The 24,573-nt window shown below is 38.3% G+C and overlaps 1 protein-coding gene across 1 annotated transcript in view; it reads left to right on the top strand.

Moving 5' to 3' along the window:
* Positions 1-1,421: 1,421 nt before the first annotated feature.
* LOC107038164 (protein gooseberry-neuro-like) overlaps positions 1,422-24,573 on the top strand; it is a 31,917-nt gene continuing 8,765 nt past the window's right edge. Inside the window, exons 1-4 of the mRNA XM_015257082.1 lie at positions 1,422-1,473; positions 2,895-3,208; positions 15,155-15,273; positions 23,512-23,514. Of these exons, the coding sequence (XP_015112568.1) occupies positions 1,422-1,473; positions 2,895-3,208; positions 15,155-15,273; positions 23,512-23,514 (488 nt within the window). The remainder of the gene's footprint in view (positions 1,474-2,894; positions 3,209-15,154; positions 15,274-23,511; positions 23,515-24,573) is intronic.

Genomic DNA, 24,573 nt, shown 5'->3' with positions numbered 1-24,573 from the left:
ATTATCATATTCATGTAATTAAGTAATGTTTAATTGAGCCTGGCCAACAACTGGCAATCAACGCTGGGCCGAGATGGGCGCCCAGACCTGGCCCGATGTTATCATTCCAGGTTTCAACCAAGTCCGGCGCGGTCCCGGTTGAGGAACGGGTCCCGAAGTTCGGCAGGCCGGCCACCGGGCTTGGGCCAAGCTCGGCCCATTCGTTTTTTCGTACGTGGGAGAGAGAGTCTCGTTTGTTTCGTCTCATCTCATTTCTCTCGCGTCTCGCGGCATCACTAGTCCAAATACCTAATAGATCTTCTAAAATGGTGAGTACCAGGTAGCATCTTCCAAAACAAACCATCAACTCCACATCAAAACCTATGAGAATGGTTTTCTAGAAGTGTTTTCTTATTAGAAGGATCATCATGCTATATTTTGAATGAAGAATGCTGTAAGTTTGTCTGTCGATACTGGCCGCTATACAACCGAAGAATAGATAATACCAGTGCGAGTATAATCACATTAATCGGTTCGAGGGATTCAAAAACTTCTCCAAGGAAGAGCTCACAGATTTCATAAATGAGCCCTTAACCCCTGAAAATTGATTTTCCTGACTAAATCCATAAAAATATCATCTCAATTGAACCATCCTTAAAAAAAAAAATTGAACTATCCTTAATTCTCCACTCTCCTGGCTACAACAACCGATGAACCCTGGTCCAAAAAAATCTCTAATTAATTCGCCTCACCCACTTAGCTCCTGCATGAAATTTCCAATGGCCAAAAATCTTCAAATTGTAAATTGTGCCCCGATTCTCCAGCACCTCCACCACAATCCGGGGCACGCTTCGTAGGCGTTACCCTGTGCTGTTCCCGCCCATTCCCTAGCTCTCACTTACCAACCACGTGTCTAAGGGCGTCACCCCAGCCAGCGCCAGCCTAAACACAAATAACAATAAGGTTTCCCTTTCCCAAAGGCACAAGCAAGACAAAACTAAATGAGCACAGTCAAGCATGAGCCAGAGATCAGCCCCCCTCAAGGCTGATCGCACATGGGGGGTACCCCTTCGAAGAAAGAGCCGAGGGAAGGGAACCAAAGAAAAATCTCTGTCTCCAGTGCAGGCCTTATTGCATTCGTAAGACTCGCCACGAGAAGTATTCGTTCTTCTGGATTTTTTACTGTTTTTCCCTTTCACTAGGTTTTGCTTTTTGTTTGGCGGAAGGGTTCAACCTTCGCGTACTCTAGCCAGTTCCGTGAGCTTGGGGTTATTATTACAGCGTTTATTGCCGCCTACTCGAGGCTTTTGCACTCGGAAATTGTTAGATCGAAGTACGGAAGACTCGCGGATTGTTGGAATTGTTTTGAAGTGAAGTTTGGTGAAGAGTGAACTTCTGGTGTGTGGACAGTGGTTCGAATGTTGGGGGGATTCGGATTAAACATGGACATGACCGGGGGCATGAGACCCTTCTTCACGGGGTATCCCTTTCAAGGTATGTTGAGAAAATTATCTTTTTCACCGGTTTCATAGGAAAATTTCGATTTTTGGAGATTAGGGTGAAAATGGCGTGAAAGGCAAATTTATTTATTTACAGATAAATAAATAAATGATGATGATTTTGAAATAAATCATCATCAATTTATTATCATCAATTGATAATAAATGATGGTGTTTTTCTTTATTTATTTTTAGATTGAAATTTTTTCATTGCGAATTTCAGAATATTGGCAATTCAAAAAGAGGCTGGTGGTTTTCTTTAAAGTAATAGAATGCGAAATGAAAAATTTCAAACATCAAGATTTGTTTACAGTTGTATCCTTTGGTCTATCATTTTTGGGCTAGCTTAGATTATAATAGATGATTATGAAAGCGAAAATTTTGTTCATAAATCTCCACGGGATAACCCTCTACTATTTTTATTTTCGACGATTTCACAGAAAATACGCGGTTTTTGAGGTGAGGTTTAACTTAGGGTGAAGAAGATAGGGGTTAAAATTTTTTCATATAAGTTGAGATTATTAGCGCCCCAAAATGAAGTTGGTGATCCGTTTTAAAGCAATAGAACATGATAAAAATGAACATCTAAAACAAAATATCTTGAGCTGAGTTTTTTGATCCACCAACAATATTTTCGATTTTCTCAATTATGTTAAACGAATTTGCTACGAGGGATGCATCATACATCATAATCATCAATTACACATGCTTTGAATATTACGGATTCTGAATGACGTGCCATGGGGTGGTATTCCATTGTCAATAACAGTAATTAAGTGTCTCCACTCGCGCCGAGGAATCACTGGAGGATTTAATGCACGATGACTATAGTAGTCATGTTTCTTTACTGAATTATCTGGGAAATACGTAAATACTGTAATTACAGATATATTGCGATTATGGAGGCAACTGAGGATAGGACAAACCAGCCCATCGCGTAATGATTATGCAGTGGCAGTGTCACGTAGAAAGGGTGGCTAATTTGAAAAAACGTAATGATTGGAGTTTAAATACTCGTTAACCGAGTAAATTACTCAACACGCCCATGTCCATAACTTTTCTAATTTAACGCCGTTTATGGGGCATTATTCATCTACAGTTTTTTATTATTATTTTGATGAAATGGGGATTAGGTAGATATTTGTTATTGACAATCAATTTTGGAATTTCAAAAATTAAGAGCAGCAATTTTTAAAGTGTTTTTTAAATCGAAAAGACGAAATTTTTGCTAAAACATGTGACGACCCATTTTGTCTTATAACTTTAGAGGTAGTAAAATAATACAAAAATAATACCATTGGGGCAAAATGGGTCGTTATATTGTGTTTGCAACCACAAACGATTCTATGGCTTCTAAATGCCAGTTAGAAATTTTGTTTTTTTGAGCTTTGAAAATTCGTTTTTCTCCAATTTTAGGTCAAGGCCGGAGAAACCAATTGGGCGGACATTTTATAAATGGACGACCCCTTCCCAATCACATCAGGAAGCAAATTGTGGAGATGGCACATGCGGGCATTCGCCCGTGCAAGATATCGCGGGATCTCAAGGTCTCCCATGGTTGTGTCTCGAAAATTCTCAATAGGTTTGAGGAAACTGGGTCAATTAAACCTGGAGTCATTGGGGGCAGTAAACCCAGGGTCGCGTCGGCGGAAGTTGAAGCTAGGATTATGCAGCTTAGGCGGGAAAACCCGGAAATGTATCCTTACGAAATCCGGCAACGACTTATTAAGGTAAAAATTGTAAATGTGTTTGTTTCTTTGGTATGAAATTAAAAAAAAAGAGTTTATGCCACTCATGCCTGAAACCGGCTGGATTACACACTCGACGCTTCGCGTCTCGTGTCTAATTCAGCCGGTTTCAGGCTTCGTGACATAAAATTTTGTTCAGTACTTGTTGGGAAATTTCGTCCTTAACGTGTGTGGTTACATCACTCGCCTTCGGCTCATGCTGTAAACCCCACACACGTTAAAAACGAAATTGCCCCACAAGTGCTGAAATATACTATTTCCCACCAAAATAGTATCAGACAGATTCGACAGAATTGTTCGTACGAAACAAAGGAAAAATCCGCAATAACTAGAAATGCACAACTAGTGATGCCGCGAGACACTTTACGAGACAAAACTTTGGAGAGATGATCTCGGTCTCTATGAACATGGAAATCTTTGCTCTAGTCACAGTCTCGAAATACACAGTTTCGACTCCTCTCATGATGAGTCGGAGTCAATTTAACTCATCTCGGTCTCAAGTTTTTCTTGTTTTTTAATGTAAAATCCCGGTTTTTGTCTCGGTTTATCCCAGGTAGAAATATGTGTTGGGTTTGCGAGCTTGAACTTGAGGACTAGGTAGATATTGCTAGGTTGCAAAATGACAGGTTGTGATCAGCCGATCTCGTCCTAACACAAGCAAGGTAGCAACTGCCATGTTGCAGTAGGTGGCCACAGACTCTACATGGCCTAGCATATGCTACGCAGCAATTGCCATGGTATGTTAGATTGTCACAGACCCACCATTTCCCAGCATATCCAACGCCGAAATTGCCATGTTGCGTTGGATGAATCCAAACTTCAATGATTCAGGCATGGAAGTCTTGCACGTATGTATCTCTGTCAGGTCGTCGCTGGCCGTATTTTGTCTAAAAGCGTTGAGTGCACACTAGTACCACCAAACAGCCTAGCCTGAAGGGACAATCTACAGGGCTCGATTCATTTGGATTTAGAATTTTTCTGGAAGACAAACATCGAAATAAGTTAATAATTGAATATTTGAATTCGTATAATCATAAAATATTTTTAGTGATGTGTTTCCTGGAATCATCAGTTAGTGCTATGATATTATTCATAGTTCAAAGTTAGATGTGAATTCTTTATTAATTATGTACACTGTCTTATTATATATTAAATGTAAAATTAATTAATTGTATATATTTAATATACAATTAAAAGTCTTCACTGCAGAGAAAGAGAGCTATGTATTATAAATTTTCTGTTTTATTCAGTCTTGATACTCATTGTTATTCGAATATAATTTCAGAACTTGGAAGAGTCAGGACAAATAAATGTGATTTCGAAGTTAGATTCGAGTATCAGTGATAGTGTCACAATATTTCACTGTACTTCCAAGTGCTCATCGATCATAAATCAAAATGAGTGATGCAGTAAAACGCAAATGGAATAAAACAATTATGAGAACCCGTAAATATCGTGCTCGACTGAAATATCGTCAGGAGCAGGTTCGAATGCAATATCTGGATCCATTGAGCTCTGCTTCCGATGAAGACAATTATCATTAGCGTGTGATGGCTGCTGATAGTGATACTGATTATTCGGCTGTGAATGACGTAGAAAATGTTATGGAGAGCCTAACATTGCAGCACTATAATTTCGATTACAATAATTCCACTGACGATAACTCCAGTGGCATCCAGAAATCCCAACTGAACGTCATTCAGATACAGACAATGAACGTGTATTCATGAATGGAGAGTCTAGTGATCACTCCAATGAAGAAGAGGATAATAATCAACCAATAGATACCCCTCAACTGATGTTCATCCATGAAGCCGATGATGATCCAAATCCAGAGATAAAACGACTCAAAATGTGGGCTGTTGAATACAAAATTCCTCACGCTCACTTGGATCCTTTGTTGGTAATTCTACGCGAGAGGCTTCTCCCTACTCTACCTAAATCAGCAAAAACATTCTTAGAAACAAATCGGGCTCAATATGAAATAGAAGAGATGGAGGATGGTGATAGAACAATTGGGGAATTTGCCTATATTGGAATCAGACAGGGTTTAGAAGCATGTATTAATATATCTGCTCATAAAAACGGGGTTATTCCTATACAACTAAACTGCGCTGGATTATCATTATCGAAATCAAGTTCAAAGCACATATGGCCAATCTTATGTAAAGTTCATTCTGATTCATTATTTTATAAACCATTCGTGGCCGCTCTCCATTCTGGCTCGAGTAAACCCAAAAATCCAGCGAACTATTTGAAAAAATTCACACAGAAAATGAACCAACTCCTTGCTGACGGAATCACGATTGCAGATAGACATTTGGAGATAAAAATCCATTGGCTCCAGCCTGTGCTTTCTTGAAGGGATCTTTAGGTCATACTGGGTTCCATGCCTGTGAACGCTGCACTGTCGTTGGTGCTAAACATGATGGAACGACATGTTTTGAAGCAACTAATTGTAACCCACGAACTGATGCCACATTCAGAAATTATGAAGATCCTGAGCAACATAATTATCCCTCTCCGTTACTGTACATCAATCAACCGATAAATATGATACAAATTTTTGTACTGGATTTCATGCATCTCTGATTTCTGGGCATAATGTCAAAATTGTTGGAATATTGGTTCTCAAATACATCACAGTTTCGAGTTGGTTATGCAGCAAAAGCTAAAGTTTCCAGGAGATTAGAGCAGTTAAGATCACAGATTCCTAGTGATTTTCATAGAAAAATAAGAACTTTGAATGATTTTACAAAGTATAAAGCAATAGAATTGAAATTCTTCGCGCTATATGCAGGACCAGTTGTTCTAAAAGGAATTCTTAATACTGAAAAGTATCGACATTTTTTTAAGGTTTTCTATGGGTTCACGATTACTATGGTGTAAAACTACAGCACTAACCCATATTCAATTGGCCAAGAAATACTTCAAACGTTTTTTCATAAATTCCTTGCGGATCTACGGGAAGTCTTCGGCCTCTGTGAATACCCACAATATAATCCATGTGGCTGATGATGTGAGTAATATAGGCTGCAGTTTGAGTGAGATGACAGCGTTTCCTTTTGAGAATTTACTAGGGAAGATTAAGAGATATTTACAGTCACCTCACAATACTATAGCTCAGTTATGTCGTCGTCTCTACGAGCAAAGAATTGTAGATCAAGAGGCGAAAATTATTGCTGAAGTAGTGATATTAAAAAACGTTTCGTCTCGGTTTTCTACATATGAAAACGTGAAAAACTGAAAACCGAGGTGAGATAAATTGACTCGGAGTCATCACGAGAGGAGTCGATACTGCGTATTTCGAGACTGAGACGAGAGCGAAGAATTCCATGTTCATTGAGACCGAGATCATCTCTCCAAAGTTTTGTTTCGTGATGTCTCATGAAATGTCTCGCGGCATCACTATGCACAACAACATGAATTAGCGGGACATAGAGACATTTGTTTATATCTCCAGAACTATTGGATTAAAATGAACTTAATTATGATTTTCATCGGAAATTTCTCCGACTAACCAACAGCGCAGCCCAAACTCACCGAATCTAATTACTCTCCGAGATATCGTCAAAAATGCCAGAGAGACTCAGATGCTGCTCGATGTCTCCACAACTATGGAATACTTTATGACCCTTTATCTCAGACAAGTTATCATCAAAACAAAGGAAAAATCTCCAATCTCTATAAATGTAGCAAAACATGAATTAGGGAGACTCAAAAGTTTTCCTCTTATTTCCACACCTATTGGATCGGAATGAATTTAATTACAGTGATTTCCATCGGAAATTTCCATAGCTATCTAACGGTGCAACCCAAACCATCCGATTTCAATTACTTCCTGACATATTGTCTCCAATATCAATATGAAAATTGATAAATCCACGCAAATTATTTTCAACCCATAATTCATAACTTTGTCTGATTTTTCCGATAAAAAATCATCATAATATCCCGTACTGCCCCAGAATATTTACATGTATCTCTCCCCGCGATCATACATGAATAGTTATTTTTAATACGCGTTGCTCGAGGCGAAAAAAAGTCTGCACGTATAATGTGAATGGCCGGGAGGGACTTGCGTGTCCTCTAATACGTATCTTGCCGGCATGTACACCCACTATACTCATTGGCGTACGTCTCTGAGGGTCGTCATCCATCTGCATTCAGCAATTACCATCCGTCTCAATTTCAATTTTCAAGACATCAACAACATCAGATGAAGAAATAAAGGAAATTGATTAAATGAACAGCATAAATAACGGAATTAACGAAGTAATTGAATAATTCCATATCAATCAATAAACATGTTAATCAATCATCATTACAAAAAATGAAATGTACATGAAATAATGTTGTAACTCTAATAAAATTTCATTGAAAAAAAACATAACAGGTTAATTACAAAGAAAACCACATTAAGTGATAACAATTTAAATATTCATCCCAAACCTTAGAAAATTAGAAAAGAGTTGGAAATTGATTTTTTTTAAACTCCTATTGAATTAATTTTAAGGTATAAAAAAATCGATCAACGTGAAAATAATTAATTGACGATTAAAACAAGTAAACCTTGAAATTTTTTGACCAAACTATTTCACATGACATATGGTATACGTGTCAAGATTGCGTCTGATGCTCACTGATAAAGAGATAAATCGACTTGAAAAAAAAAACTGAAAAATGCGAAGGCTCGGAAAATAAAGAAACAAGAAATTAAAACTCCCGTGCAAAGCGCGGAGAATACGTCGAACGTTAGAGTTCTCATGGAAGTGAAGAGAGATGGGTATAGGATTGGGTAAAAAAGAAGATCTCGAGTCGAGCGTGGCTGCGGCATTAATACGGCATTTAATGCTGGAAGGGGGCGTTCCTGGGGGCCCCCGAGGGCCTCGTCTCTCGGTCTCTCTCATCGCTGTCATCGCCCCGATATCGCAAAAGGGCCCCGACACGTCTTGTACACACTCACATATGCCTTTTACGTGAAAAAAAAATGAAAGTCCCTCGAACGGGGAAATCTCAGGGGCGATATCGTTATTGTTTCTGAGATGCCGGCCGAAGATCGCGGAGATCAGGAGATCCTGATATTTTATCGGGGTCGAGGATCGGGAACTTTTTTATTTACATTTTTTTGCAGCTGCACTTTGGAGATTTAATGGAAAAAGATAAAAGAATTTTTGGGGCAATTGATTTGTATGGTTTTGTAAATACCGTTTATAGATGAAAATGAATCAGGAGTTTCATTGGATAACTTCTATAGCCCTAGTGGAAATTTTAGGTGGCGGGGCGAGTTTGCCTGTCGGGGCGACAGTGGGTGGTCGAGCGTCACCCGCGCGTGTCGAACTTTGCTCTCTACGGTGCACCAAGGCGAGCGTCGCCCGCGTTTGTGTGTTTGTTGAGCTCGGCAGCTTGAGTCGGACTTGGCTCTTTCGAACGCCCGGGGGCGAGGTTCCATCAGGTCCTATTATTTTTGTTCAGTCACGCAGAGATAGGGAACATGTTATGGAATAAGTAAAGTGTATCTCGTAATTATCAATAATGGAAGTCCATGCTGATGAAGCTATTAATGATTTTCGTTTGTGGGTGATTCGTTCGAAAACCTCTGATGTACATATGAAAGAGTTATTGAAAATTAAAGAAAATAAATATTTACCACAAGTGCCAGTGATAGCAAGTACTCTTTTGGGCACATCAGCAGTTAATTACCAGATCAAAAATATTTCTGATGCAGATAAAAAGACAATGGGAGAGTTTGTTTATCTGGGAATGGAACAAAATATACACCCACTAATGCAGTGGTAATGGATCCAAATTATCTCTTTATTTTCAATACAAATGATTTTAAGAGAAAATATTGACAAATTGTTTTGAAAGCTGAATACGGTGCGAAGTAGTCATAGAAATCTCTGTTTTTCTTTCTCTGATTCTTCACATTTGATTGATAAATTAGTCTTAAAACATTTTTTACAACTCAATAATTAAAGCAACAAATAAATTATTAAACAAATCAATTTTTTTTTGAGGTTATGGTGACCTGTCAAATTACACATTGGGCATTTTTTTATAGTTATAAGTCAGATCTTGCCGACTGTCACTCGTCTCACTATTTTTTCAAATTGCGGCTAATTTTTACCAATTCAACAGCTCATTTCTAATTTATTAACCGAAAGTAATTTTTGAAGTGCAATCGTAATTACAAATTCACCCACAGACTTGCCCGCACATAGGGGGACGAGCTCTCACAGTTCCTACGGAGCGTGCTCGCCCAGACGTTCTTATGGTTCATCGCCCCGACACGTAATGTCGCCCAGAAACATCCGGGACGAGAGTAAATCGACTTTGAATTTTTACTAGGGNTTTTTTGGGGGGGGGGGGGGGGCAGGTAATCCAATGTGATAGCTCAATTGGTAATTCAGCTTCGCCTGATAAAGGGTTCATCAGTCATCTGAATATCGAGAGTTCAAATCAGATTTGGAAACAGAGGAACATAGTAATACATCAATGTCTTCACTTTAATGTGATTCCAACAAGAAACAATTTATTTCATTGGTTTTCCACTAAGAATTCATTTCATATCATGTTTTTCCTCAACTGTCATATCCGAACTTTTTACTTTTTAGTTACATTTTTATGGAATGAGGCGAATGAATTTTAATAAAATTCTTTCATATCTTCTTCTACAATTATCAAAGACTTTGTAGTTCAATTGATAAAAGCATAACCTAGTAATCCGAACATCGAGGGTTTAAGGCCCACTTGGGTATGCATAATAGTTCTGAAACGATGTTAGATCGATTATGATAGAATTCCTCAATATATATTTTTTCAATTGAAAAATCGTAATTACGTGGATTGGTGGCATTTTATTAATTTTTTTATAGTTACCTTTTAGAGATTCAGTGAAATAAAATTGTACGATCAAACGAACTTACCTGTAAGTGAAGTTCGATCGTGATTACATGAAGAGTCTCGTTGAGAGACTTTAATAACTTGTAGTAGTAGGCCGCCTGCGGCTAGATGGATCCACACGCCTTCAGATACTACAGAAAAAGTTGGCTGTGGCACCTCGGCGGTGAGGGCTCGCCATCTTATCATTAGTTTAAAGTTAAGCAATAGTGTAGAAAAAATTGGACGGGTTTGGGAAAGCTAGTTGGGAGGAACTGAATCTCTCGACGAGGCTCTTCATATAATCACGATCGAACTTCACTTACAGGTAAGTTCGTTTGATTGTATAATTATATTCGAGCCTCGTTTTCGAGATTTTAATAACTTGTAGATGTGCTGAGATCATCCAGTTTTTTCTTTTTGTTTTTTTTTTTAATAAACCCCAAATTTAATATGAATATGAATATTGAAGAGTTTAAAGACGAATGTTAATGGACAAAGGGAATGGTTATTGACTAAACCATATTCAATAGAACTTTGACAAAAAAGCTTTGATCAACCGCGGATACGGCAATTATAGAAATGTACAAATCATACTTCTAAACCTTTCGAGACTTACTCGTTTTCTCACAGCAGCTGGAGTTGTTGTATACTTAGTAATGTAAGTTGAGAATTAGCTGTATCGACAAGATGGCTACAGGACAATATAATCCGTTAGGCCAGTGTTTTTGGAGATTCACAGCTATAAAACTCTCTGAAGGTAACGAACAGTATAGAGATGTTATATCTACAATCTCAACATACTACAGAAAGCTACCTTGGCTGCGCAAAAATGATGCCTTTCAAAACGGAAAGGAGAAACAGGCTGTGGATCGCCTGGGCGAGAAGATTGTAACCTGTCGTATCGTGAAATCCAGATTTGACGCACCTTTGACACTGTTCTCAAGTTTAATGGCAGAAAAAGTTTGTCGTCTCTGCGAAATACTCAAGGCCAAAAGAAAGACAGATTTTCATTAAGATGAAGAATTGACAGATTTGCCTTGAGTGGGAAAGACCTGGGTGGTAGGTCAGAATACACTCATGATACTAGATGTGAGTGCATTGTGATTTACCAGGATGTAGTTTGCAAATTTGTTGAACAACCTTTGGAATGTTAAATTTTTTCCCACTGTTTCTTGATTTGGTGGAGTTTACTGTTTCATACGCTGTTCCTTATTTGAACTCTGCCATTAAAAATGTGCAGGATAATCGAACTAGATGTCAAACAGCAGTTAATTTTCTTCCATTTATAAAAATCCACAATATTCCAAGAGTAGACTTTATTAACGACAAAGAGAAACATTAACATCAGTTATGATACATGCACCTGGTACCAGGTGAAAGTAAAAGATCCTTCAAGGAGTTGATATTGTAATTTGTTTCTGAGATGGGATAAATGAAAGCAAGGAAGCAGAGTTCAACTATCTAACAGGTAGAGACCATTATACCATCGGTCTCACGATTGGAATTCTACGAATCGTGACAAATTCACAATTTATTCCCAGGCTAAATGTAGGGGATACGTAGAGAAAATTTTGTTACCAATCGAGACTGAAAAGATGTCAATCGACACTGCAAGGAGATTGCCGTACTACACGTATTAGAAATTGCGTTGGTATTTTGACAAGAGGGACAGAAAAGGTCCATTTTTGGATTGAAAAAATCCTTCTCACCTAAGTTTTGAAAAACTTAGATTGCAATGTACAGCTTCAGTATTCACTTTGGAAGGAATGTAAGATGCATTCGATCGGAGAGAATTTTGTACCTTACAACCCGTTAACGTAGGGAGTGCCTGCAATGTTATTAATTTGGGGCAAACACTCGTAGGATCATAGGTCATGAAAAAACACCTAAGAGCTCGGTGAATGGTCAAAACATTAAGGAATTTATATTGTTGTGACTTTCTCATACTGTCCAGAAGTTTCGACTTGATCTTTTAACGCAGAGGTAGATTTCCAACCTAAGAAGGCTGCGTCTGGAAGAATAATTGTTCTAGACTGATCAGCTCAATTAAGAGCTACTAAGGAAGATCTGGCTGAGGAGAACAAGAGATCATTCCAAATTTCCATAATTAATGATCATTTTGACTTTTTTAAAATTCTTCCAAGTTTTTCAGTGTAGCGTATACTCAATGCCAATGTAGACCCATAAATTTTAAGGAGCTTATGAGGCGAAAACACACTCTAATGGAATAAATTTTCCAGATTGAAGTTGATGAAATAGACTATTTATTGCATAAATCGCTAAAACGCATATCATCTTTCATAAGGTGTTTCTAGGCAACACTTGTAAGAGTCATTGAAAAAATTAAGATATTCACAACGCTTTTTGCTCTTTAATACGGTTCAGACAAGAAAGAGCCTTGACAGTTTAATTTTGTATTGGTACCATTCTCAATAGCCGGAAAACTAATAATAAAATATCTAGGTAACTGGATAATATGAAGCCTCCGAATCAATAAGATTCATGACCGGCCTCATGACTCTCGTTAGAGAACTAGTCGCAATCCAAATGAGGGGTAGGAATTGGAAAAAATACCAGTCATGCCAAAACAACGGAACTTTTCATGCTTCACATGTACCGGGGCAGGAAATATACGTCTTTGAAGACATTTCCATCCGTGAATGTGTCACAAAGTATTAGTTTTGGAAGAGTTCTCATGTCCTTCAGTTGCGTTCGCATAAATGTGTTCAACCTTTTAATGTGAAAAATTAACCATTGCTAATCATGTGGTTTCACCAACAAAAAGTTACAATGAGACGAGCTGATCCTGATAGGATTCTGATAGTAATACAGAGGTTTTAACTACCTCTATGATCACATACCTGTTTATCCGCCTCTCAGGACTGTCCCTTTCAGTTCAGAGATTTGAAATTCTGGAGGAATTACCGATTGGTAAGGGCCAGAATTGAAGAGGCTTTTATGACTCTTCAGTCTCTCTAGAATAGAACTACTAGAACAGTTTAATCCCCAATTGGGAAGGAAATGCTCAAGAATGGCTGCAGAGATTTTTGCCATTACTTCTTGCTCTCCTGAAGTGAGACAACTCTGAAGACGCTGACGTTGATCGAGAGTCATTGGGACGATTGAGGAAATGCCTCCGGTCGGACCTGTTGTTCAACCTGAGACATGGAAGGTTTTTGAACCGTTTGTTTTAACTCTACGTCTCAAAACAAGCTCCTTTGAATCCAATGAATTTAGATTCTCCTGTAAAGGTGGATAAATCTCCAAACGTTGACACAATTTTGAAGATTTATTTTAATCTTCTCAAGCTTTCCGAAAAATGTGAAGCCATACAAAAATTAAATTGGAGCTATAGCCTCAAGGGCCCCNTGAATCCAATGAATTTAGATTCTCCTGTAAAGGTGGATAAATCTCCAAACGTTGACACAATTTTGAAGATTTATTTTAATCTTCTCAAGCTTTCCGAAAAATGTGAAGCCATACAAAAATTAAATTGGAGCTATAGCCTCAAGGGCCCCAAAAATTTATTATTTTTCTTGAACCACACAACTTCTGGAAGAGGACTAGATTATCTAGTTTCTCTTCCTAGAGCAGACTTCGAGGAGTCGCCCCCAATGCTACGAGGGCAGAACCTGCGTCTTTTGAGATTGATTAAAAATTCTTTATCTCTATGGATCAATGGTTTGGTGGAGATAAAAGGAATCTCTGAATTCAGATTTGGTGGATATTTCCATAAATCTGTGTAATTTGTGAAACTCCAACGAGCTTCCAGATCACTCTGAAAAGAGATCTCGGCATCATGAGGCTTCGATGGCCCAGGAACTCCTATATTCTTGAATTGAGTTCAGGTGGAATATTATTTTGGAGGTTTGAGGCCTTGAATGATGCGTCACACGCAGATACAACAATTGCATTTGTAATTGAAGGCTTAGAGCCTTACTTTAATGCATCAGGCGCAGATGTACCTATCATAATAGTAGTAGAAAGCTTGGAGCCTTGGATCAATGCGTCAAGCGCAGATCCAACTATTGAAATAGTAGAACAAGGCTTGGAGCCTTGAGTAAGTGCGTCAGGCGCAGATGTGTCCAGCACAACAGGATCTGAGCTGTTGTTCGCACTGTCCTGGATGTCAGGGATGAAAGATCCATCTGACATATTTGTAACAATCTCATTTTTAATTTCCTTGATCTCGATTTTGTCTCTAGGACCAGGAGAACCAGGTAAAATGAGGATAGGCTGAGTTGTTCCACAAGGAATAAACTCGGCCTAAAAAAGCCTTTGACGTCGATTGGTTCTGTCTCTAGGATCTGACCCGATCGTCTAAAAACGCTGAGAGACAAAAAATCGCATACCTTTATTTCCAATCGATTATTTATCCAAGGAAAAGTCGATAAGCCCCTGCACGTGATATTTGCAATTTCACTATAGATTTCTAGATATTCCACACAATTTATGTGTTTCCTCTTCTTACAATTATCCATGACTATGGACAAGCTGTGTAAAAACGGAGAAAAATAAATTATTACAACAAAACAAACTGGAAACTCTGAAAAGCGTGCGTTTCACTCGCGCACACACGAAAACAATGTTAAGATGGCGAGCCCTCACCGCCGAGGTGCCACAGCCAATTTTTTCTATGGTCTCTGAAGGCGTGTGCCTCCATCTAGCCGCAGGCGGGCTACTACTACAAGTTATTAAAATCTCGAAGACGAGGCTCGAATATAATGTACATATCTTTCGGAAATTGTTTCATGTTATTGTTTAGAATTACTAACGATTTTTCACATGACGAATGCATCCTGAGTTTTATGCGATAAATTTAGTGAGGCAGGTAATCTAATGCGATAACTCAATTGGTAAAGGCATATAGCCCAGTCTGAAAACCGAGGTTCAAGTCCCGCTTCGGAACATGGATTTCGCTTAGTCAGCAATGTTTTTTTCTTCAAGAGAAATCATCACAAATCTTATTATAGGAATTTAGTGGCACCTCAAAAATCTTGGGGCACTAGAATAAAAATTAAAAATTATTCTTATTTGTTCCAGGAGGGTTACGAGGAGGCACCAAGTGTTACCTGTATAACTCGACTATTACGAAGTAGCAGTAGGTCAATGGACGATAGCAAAAAGGATTACACTATAAATGGAATACTCGGTGCTGGTAAGTAATTCTCCACATTTTTTCCCTCTCATAATTATCGTTTATGTCGCGCCGTGCAATAAGTCGAGTTTATCGCACGCTGCGCTTCGCGCAGCCTGCTCAAAACTCGACTTCTGCACGATTTGACATAAAATATTATAGAGCACTCGGTAATAAATTTCGTTTTCAACGAATGTGTGTACAGACCTCGCCTTCGGCTCGGCCTGTAAACTACACATTCGTTGAAAACGAAATTTGTACCCTTGTACTCTAATGTACTATTTCTGTCCCCTCAATTCACTGCATAAAAAAAATTTGACTGGATTGTTGGTCGCTCGCTTCGCTCGCTCCCATTCTGGGTGGGTTGAAGTGAGTGTAACCCATTATAGATCGAACTAATAACTTTCCGACCAATTCCCTTTTTTCTGTTTTTTAGAATGAAAAAACGAAAATTTTGAAATGTCCATCCGGATAAGAAGAAAACGGCTGAGACGATTTTGCTCACAATCCAATCATAATCGAATTAGATGCATCGACATTACTACAAAAATCAAAACCCATCATTATTGTCGGTAAAATTGTTGAATTTTCAAAGACAACTCGATTTTTCTATTTTTCACAAGTTTTGTGCGAATTAGTGATAAACCGCTAAGACGATACTCTTCATAACCTAATCAGTTCTATGTCACATTAACACGCATCGATTAAAAAAAAATTTTTTTGAATCGGTCCATTTGTTCAGAAGATATCGTTGGACAAAATTCTAGTCACATACGTACATACATACACGCACGCACATATAGGCATGTCTTAAAAAACGTATCAGGATGATTCTAGGGGCCACGAAATGTGCACGGAGAGAAATGTTCAGTAAAAATTTCGGAATTCACAATTCGCACACCGATTACGGAATCGACTCAGAAAAATTTAAGTGACGGTATCGTAATTTTTCACAGGAGTTTCAGATAAAAATTACGGAACGGTCTGGGAAAATTCCGTGACAGTTCCGTAAAAGTTCCTACTACCACATTTCGCTCTGGAATTACGAAAAAGATACGTAATTTTTATTGAATATTTCTCTCCGTGTGGAGAAATAATGAAAATTCCACATTCGATTTTCGGGGTCATTACAATAACTTCCTCCCTTCGGGTCGGGAAGTTGGTTAGCAATAAAAAAGTTACTTCGGCATTTAAAATTGAATTGATGTGATTTAAAAAATTATATTAATTACTCTAAATGCATAAATAAAATCCTCCCGCCATTCATATGGCCTATAAATTCCCCATCAAAAAAATTCATAAAACCATGAAGAAAGACTGACTTCTCTCCGCATCGCTAAAAGAGTCAGTAAAAAAGAGAAGCAGAGAGGGAATTTAATCTGAGGTAGGCGTGAGGGCCTGGATTAGCCCCCAGGTTGCCCACATGTCCGACAAACGGATTACAGGAGTGTCAATAACTTACCGGGACACGCACTCCTTCCCCCTCCTCCCCGCCGCAACCTCGAGTACCTGAAAAAAACAGAACGGAAATGAATGCAAAAACACGTCCTCGCGACTTAATTTTTAATTCTTTTGTATTGTCCCTTTCTATTCTCCCCAGAACTAGGAGGGAGAGTTTTTTGTCATCGCTTAATAGAGAAGTGACAAATGTCGAAAATAAATTTGGTACTCATCGTTGACAGTTGACTAGACATGGGAATGCATTTTTGGAAGTTCGGAATTCATGTTCAAGTTGAACTATCGGTTGTGTTCTCGTTTTTGTTGTTGATGAATACGGGGAGAAACAGGATTTCATATGTTAACATGTGGAGTAGGGAAAGAAAGCGGGACAAAGACGCGATATAGTGAGGGGTGGGAGGCAGTTTGGAAAAAGAGTTGAATGGTTTTTTCGAGTAGAGGAGAAATGCGGAGGTTTGAGAGGCGCGAGGGATACGTGCGAGTAAGCCCCGCTGAGATCAAACGGACCGCCTGCCACACGTCGACAGTGGCACTCATTCCAAGGAGCCGGAGGAGTTGTTTAGGTAGTTTTTTTGGGGATCATGTGGGTGGAGTATTTTCAACTTTTTTAAATTAAATGAATTTAAATAAATTTTAAGGGTTCTTCAATTCTTCCAAGATATATTCTCTTGTTTTTGTACATTTTTTGGGATATTGTGGCAGGGAAGGGGGTGAGGGGGTCGTACTCTGTCCTAGACCAGAGAAATCCGCGAGTTAAAAAGTGAGGATTGAACGTTCGGAGCACGAAGAATGACGGAATTTGTTTAAGAATTTTTTTTTGTCTCAGGGCCTGTGATAGTAAGAATGAGATAGGATGAGGGAGATTGAGAACTCCACGTATAGGGCGGATAGGTGTCGGCGGTTGGGAGAGCACACCGCTCAGGAATGACACGTAGCTTGTGGCTTTCTTATTTCTTCTTATTCCCTTCCTTATTCCTTTGGCCTCGGCCGCCGACGAGGGATTAGCCTAATGGTCCTCGCCCTGTCCCCCCCCCCTCCCAATGCCATTTTAAAGGCACCCACCGTCTCTCATTTACTTTTATCTCATTTCGATTCCTTCGCGTTCATGAATTCATTCTCACAATTTATTTTTTTCAAATTAATGAAAATAATATGAATTTCATAATTCTCACTCAACTTACGTCATTAAAAAAAATTTCAACACTTAGGTTGTCACTTCGAATCCGAATTACAATTGAAATAAGCAATCAAATATTATCCCCATAAATCAAAAATGAAAATCGATTTTCGATTAAAAAACAAAAATTGAAAAAATCATTCTCAATTTCTAGAGTTTCAGGAGCGCATAGATCGACAGCTAGTGAAATTTCTGGTTGAAAACATAATATGACGGCCCATTTTCTTCCAGTGGTTTTGCAAAAAAATGGATGAGTTTTCTTATGAAATGTTATCACTATCGACTGCCTGGTCTGGCATAATGCAGCCCCCATCCATATGCCTAAGAAAATCATCCAAAAAAACAAATTCATTCGAGTTATAAATAATGCCTATTACAGAACCCCCATCTCCTCCTTCCACAATAAATCCAATACAGAAATGACCTACGACTTCATCGACCATCTAACAAACAATTTTGAAATGAATCTCAAAACGCATTCAAATTCATTAATTAACCGTAATGACACGCAAAATCGCAAGACGGTCCACTGGCCACAATTAAGCATATTATAACACTCAAGATATAGGATTTTTCATTGTTAGCTTTTCTCTATTGTACCTTGTATTTCCATTGTAAATAATCCCCCTGCTATCTAAATAAAATACAACACCCATTTTAATTGTAAATAAGAGCCCAAGGGCTGGGAAGAATCTTGTTAAGCTTCTATATAGCAGTATATATATTGTTAAATTGCCATATTATGTTAAATAAACGCTTTTAATCGTTAATCGTCACTATCGGCTCAAGAAAAATGTATTGCAATCCCAAAAAACATTGACTAATTTTTCGAACTGATGAAAAAGGATAAAATAGTTTAGGATGAGATACGAAATTGAATTGATTGAATGGCACCAGAAAAAAAAACTAACATCAGTAATTCATTGACTTCCCACTGGGCGTTGACAGGACATACCGAGAGGCAATGGTTGAATAAACGACGCCGCCACCGGAGGTACCCCATTGTCATGTCCTCAAACGCTACTACACGCAGTATCTGTGGCATTTTGTTACCGTTTAGGACCTCACACGCACCACGCCACCCCATTTTTCAGGATACTGCAGGACCCCCACGAGTTGAGTGAGCGGGAGCTATTTAAGAGTGAGAGGGAGAGGGAGAGAGGGAGAGAGAGAGAGAGAGAGAGAGAGAGAGAGAGAGGCTGCTTGGGTTTTTTCACCGAGTTCGAGATTTATAACCTTTCGGATGACGGCATTTTGGCTTTTCCCACTGTCGGCCCTGAAGAAAGCGATTCGACACAGTTTTACATCGAGTTGGAAAACGAAACAACGAGGAGAGGGGATTCTTCGTAATTTTTTTTTGGACCTTCGGAGTTTTTGCAATTCTTTGAAATTAATTTCATAATTTTTACGTGTAAAAACTCCTGTTTAGATGTTATTTTCGACATAGTTGCTTAAACAATTTGATTGTGGTAAACAGGAAAATTCCCAACAATGAATTCCAAATATTTTAAGTTAATCATCAATTAATTTTTCCTATTTATCGAATAAAATAATTATTTTTATTTAGTGGATCCTTACCTTTAAAGCGCTAGGGGCATCTGAAGAGTTGAGGAATTAATAGGCAATCGACCATAAAACAAATTTGAATCAGCTGAAATCCCCTTTTAACAATAGTTTATTCACTTCAATTTTCCTTTATAGTTGAGTTTACAATACCTTTACAAATGTCTCACGAAAATTACATACACTATGAACGACTCTAATTTTGATTTTGTTCCTATTACCAAATGGTTCACTCGCTTCGGCGATTATACTGATCTGGAGAAAATTATCTTTCACGGAGGATTTTTCTATTCGCAATTGGAGACTAAACAATTCTACCTCGCGGGGACTCTACTAGATTTTCTACGCCAGATTAGCTACTTAATTGAATTTTGCCCATTTACTTACTCAAGATGTATGATTGTTGTATCTTTTACTCCTAATGGACCTTTTTTTGGATGATTGAATTCTCTTTTTATTTCACAATTTTAATTTCACGATTTTGTACCATAAAGGATTTAACAAAATCGTTCTTCTTTAATTTGACACTTCAGTCCGAAACAAAAGTTTTTAAAAGAATGTAGTTTGTATTTAATTTTGATCACAGTCCTGAATTGATTCTGAAGTTCCTGCGGAATTTCGTTTTGTAATTTCTACTCACATTGGTTTTAATTATTGAGAATTCATAATAATGTCACTCCGAATCTTATTTTAGTATTGTTCAAATGGTATAGATTTAATGTTTCACTCAATTTCGTTCACAAAAGCGTGACAAGCAATTCGCAGCCTGTCGATCGATTCGCGGCGAAAATGTTTAATTTCGCTTAAATATAAATTTTCTTCACTAGATTAACGGTGATTTTTACTTGAATTTAACTTGTACATTTGGCACGAATAATTGAAGCCGAAAAGTTCCGTACGCGTATACACCCAAGGAGTTCGATCTATTTAGACGTGCTCTGATGGTATCTAAGTCGATACTGAGTTTTACTTCGATGAATTTAGTCACCAAGGCTGATTTGATGTGTTTGCAATTTTGTGCAAGAACAGGTCACGTGGTCTGATGGCGTGATCGAAGTTTTGGTTCTATTTAATTAATTTTTCGTTGCCTTTTCCGGTGCGAGTGCATGGTCCAACTTTTTCCTTGGATCAGCATTTTCACGAGCGCTAATTTTCGATCGAGCGGAAAGTTGACACCGGATGCGCGAAATCAAATCAATGGAATTTTTATTCATTTTATTTCTTACCTGGAGGAATTTTCTTCGATAAATTAATTTTATTAATTTATTATTTTACTGAAAATTTTCTAATACGACAGATAGAATTATCTCAAGTCCTTGTTGATTTTAGACAAGTTATCTCAAAATTGAGAAAAGCCGTGTATTGTATGCGATAAATATAATGAAACTAGTAATCAAATGCAGTAGCCCAATTGGAAAAAGCATAGTTCAGTAATCTCAACATCAAGGGTTAAAATCCCACTTGGGAAATTTAATCATCATATAGTAATTATATTGATCTGGCATTGATTACATTTAGTTGCCTTTCAATGCCACAGAAAATTTACTCATTTAATTCAGAATTCGAAATGACGACCTATTTTGCCTCAGTACTTTTAGGAAAAATTGCATAATTACACCTCCAATAACATTGTAATTTAGATTTCTCAGGAAATTAATGAGAAGAAAGATATCGTCATATGTAGTGTAGTTTTCACGTCAAATATCTCATCTGAGGTTATTGTAAACCCCAGAAATTTATAATTAAAACAAAAAATCATGAGTTTTGTGCGATAAATTAGATGGAAAAGGTAACCCAATGTAGTTGATCAATTGTTAAAAGCATAACCCAGTAATCTGAATATCGGGGGTTTGAATCCCACAGGTGAAAATGCCTCATCTTTTAATAATTTAATCAATTTTCTCCTTCCACTGATCAATTTTGGACAATTGCAAATTAATTTTACTCATTTGATTACAAACTCAAAATGATGACCCATTCTGTCTTAGCACTTCTGAAGAAAAACTGCAAATAAAATTTAAAATAAAATCTCTTTTTGGGATTACTGAGTAAACTAATAGAGATAGAGAGATCGTTATTCTCAGTGTTCCTCCTAAAATGGAAAAGATCATTAAATGGTTGTACCTCAATTGATCAAAACATAGCCCCGTAATTCTAACATCAATGGCTCAAATCCCATTTGGGAACGTCGGCCACCATATCTTCCTCTAAAGTGCTTCTCTATTGACAAGTGCAAAACTTTTTTTACATCAATCCACCACTAAAAATTCTATTCCATATCATTTTCCGGCTCAACTATCCGATCATTTTCACCGCTAAATAATATGAAATTGATTTATATCGATATAAATGCCTTCAAACAACATTTACAACTCGATAAAGAAAGAACTGAATTTGGAGGTGAGAGATAATCTATAAAACATTTCATCGGGCGCCGCCCTCCAATGCTCACTCGTTACAGCTTCAACATATGGTTCCCTAAACGATCGCACAGCCCAAACTGTGTATTTCCTCTCAACTCTTTCCTTCTCGACTTCCTCCTCCTTTCATCTCCCATTTCCTTCTCGTTCTGTCTTCATTGTTATCACTCTCCCTTTCTCCCCACCGCTGGCCCAATGAAAAAAGACGGGAGAGAATGAAAAAAAGAGGTGGCAGAGGGCAAAGAATGCCAAAAGGGCTTGAACGATATATTCTCCCGTGAGATATGCCCAGAACGTTTCGAAAATCACACCTGGTTATAACTCCTAACACGCAATCCGTTTTAATGAATCTGAATTCTTTATAATTGATACTTATATTACACCAAAACGAATTGAAAACGTAGAAATTAATCATTTTTGTTTTTCTCCCATATCTCGAGACCTAGGGAAGCTATCTTCGTAATTTTTTCTTCGTCATAGAGTCAGAAAAATTTCCGATCTCAACCACTCATTATAAATACATTTTATCCCATCTATTCTCTAGAAAAGCTAGGGTTAATAACTGGCCAAGAATAATTTTAACCTTGAAATTCATGAAAATTCAAATGAAAAAATGTACCTATGTTTTTCTTTCTTCTGGACACATGTCACATCCATGAAAATGGTACTGCCCTGAAAAACGATCTCAATAATTGACAAGAAGTCGTACCCAACATCTTAATCGTTCATCGCTCTTGAATAATTCTCGACACCATCCATGGATTACCATAAAATTTGTCATTCCACTCATCTCTCAAATCCCCTTGATTTTAAATTTCTCAAGATGCTCAAGATGACGCAAAGTGCGTCAAAGAAGTCAACGTGTCACTATGAGAAGTCGGTGCCCCTTTGGCTCTCGACCGCAGTATAATATCGAGGCCGAAGAGGCTCGACTCAAAACTTATGTTTTTGACAGTGGTTGAGGCTGAGTCGCATCTCTTTAGAAAAATTTTCTTCAAAAAGGAAGATAAAAGAGAGGGAGGGAGGGAGAGAGAGAGAGGGGTTTTGAGTTGAATAGTGGTCCGTCGGACAAGTTGCATCTACCAGATATAATAGCCATCCTTCAGTTTTCTCAGTCGGCTTCTTTACATTCTTGTCATCTTCGAGGGGGAATAAACAGACCTCGGAATCTATGTTTGGCAATATTTCTTATTTCACAACTGAAAGTAAACGAATGGAGTAAATGGGAACAATAAGCTGCGGGTGGTAGTGCACAGGTGGACATGTGTATGTGGTATTTTGGGATATTTGGGTTATTTCAATGTGAAACTTGTCTCGGAGTCAGTTATGGGGTTGGTTCTCACGCCTGTGGGCAGTTTCCACTGACAAAAGAAATTAGAAAATGGTTGGGGTGGGTTATTTATTGGGAGCTGCTGGTGGAGATGAACAGGTGATATCATTCAAGGCATCTCAAAAGAAGAAGCTGATATAGTTCGAAAGATGTTATCTGAGATAGCGTTCCGCGTAATTTGTAGACAGTATGTTGTTGTGATTTCGGACCAATGTGAATGGATCAATATGCATGGCCTGATGTCTGATTGATGACGATATTGATACAGATATTCCAAAATCAAGTTTTGGATGTTAAAAGGTCATTTTGTGATAGATGGTTAACTCATTGCAATATAAAGGTTTTTTGTCCCGTTTGGAAATGGATATTTTTCAAGCTTTACTGGATATATAATTTATTGGGTTGTAATGGCGAAAATGATCACTTGAGATGAAGTTAAGTAAAAGAACAGTTGAAGATGAGTTGTCAATAGGTATCAGAAAAGTAGAAGCTCATCTACTTTAAAGGTTGTTTTCCTCAGATTTCTAGAAGTATCGATGATGATTTGTACACGGAAAAAATAAAATTGTAAATATTCTTATATCAAAATCTGCGCATAATCGAGCGCATAGCAGTAAACATTACTGAAGTATTACTATGGCGATGGGAATGGCTACCATGGAACATCGTAATAGTTACGAATCCCAAATAGGGAAAAACGAACGGGCCAGGATCGATCCAAGTATAGCGATCAGACTACCAGTGTTCGGGCCCGTTCTTCAGCTGAGATCGCGCCGGACTTGGTTGAAACCTGGAATGATAACATGGGGCCAGGTCTAGCCGCGCATGTCGCTAAGCGTTGGTTACTAGTCGTTGGCTTAATTAATCCTTACTTAATTACATGAATATGATATGAGTGATTGAAATAGAACTACCCACGTACGAAATGCCAGTGTTGGAGAAACGGGCCAAGCCTAGCACAAGCCTGGGCTTGCCAAGCCTGGGCGCCCAGGCTTGGACCGAGGTTCGGCCATCCCTGGGGACCAGAGCTTGAGTCTCGGGAGAAGGGCAGGTAACCGAGCCTTGGTTGACAGATCTGGCCCAGCCTTGGCCGGACATTAGCATGCCGGAGCTCGATAACCAAGCCTCAGCCAGCGGTGGCCCGGAGCTTGGTCATTGGGCTCCAGCCGTTGGTGTAACTGTAAGGGTTAAGTCGTAAAGGTGAGATGATGAGAATGGAATCATAGGGGTGGAATCATAAGGGTAAAATCTGAAGAGTAAAATTGTAAGGGTCAAATCGCAATAATGGAAAGGGGCGAAAAAATCATAAGACTGACATTCTGAGGGTTGAATGGTAAGGGTGGAAACTTGAGGGTAAAATATTAAGGGTGTAATCGT

The sequence above is a fragment of the Diachasma alloeum genome, unplaced genomic scaffold (assembly GCF_001412515.2).
Source record: "Diachasma alloeum isolate Michigan unplaced genomic scaffold, Dall2.0 Dall_scaffold_00278, whole genome shotgun sequence".
In the NCBI taxonomy this organism is placed as follows: Eukaryota; Metazoa; Arthropoda; class Insecta; order Hymenoptera; family Braconidae; genus Diachasma; species Diachasma alloeum.
The sequence above is the reverse complement of the archived record's forward strand: the minus strand, read 5'-3'. Positions and strand labels throughout refer to the sequence as shown.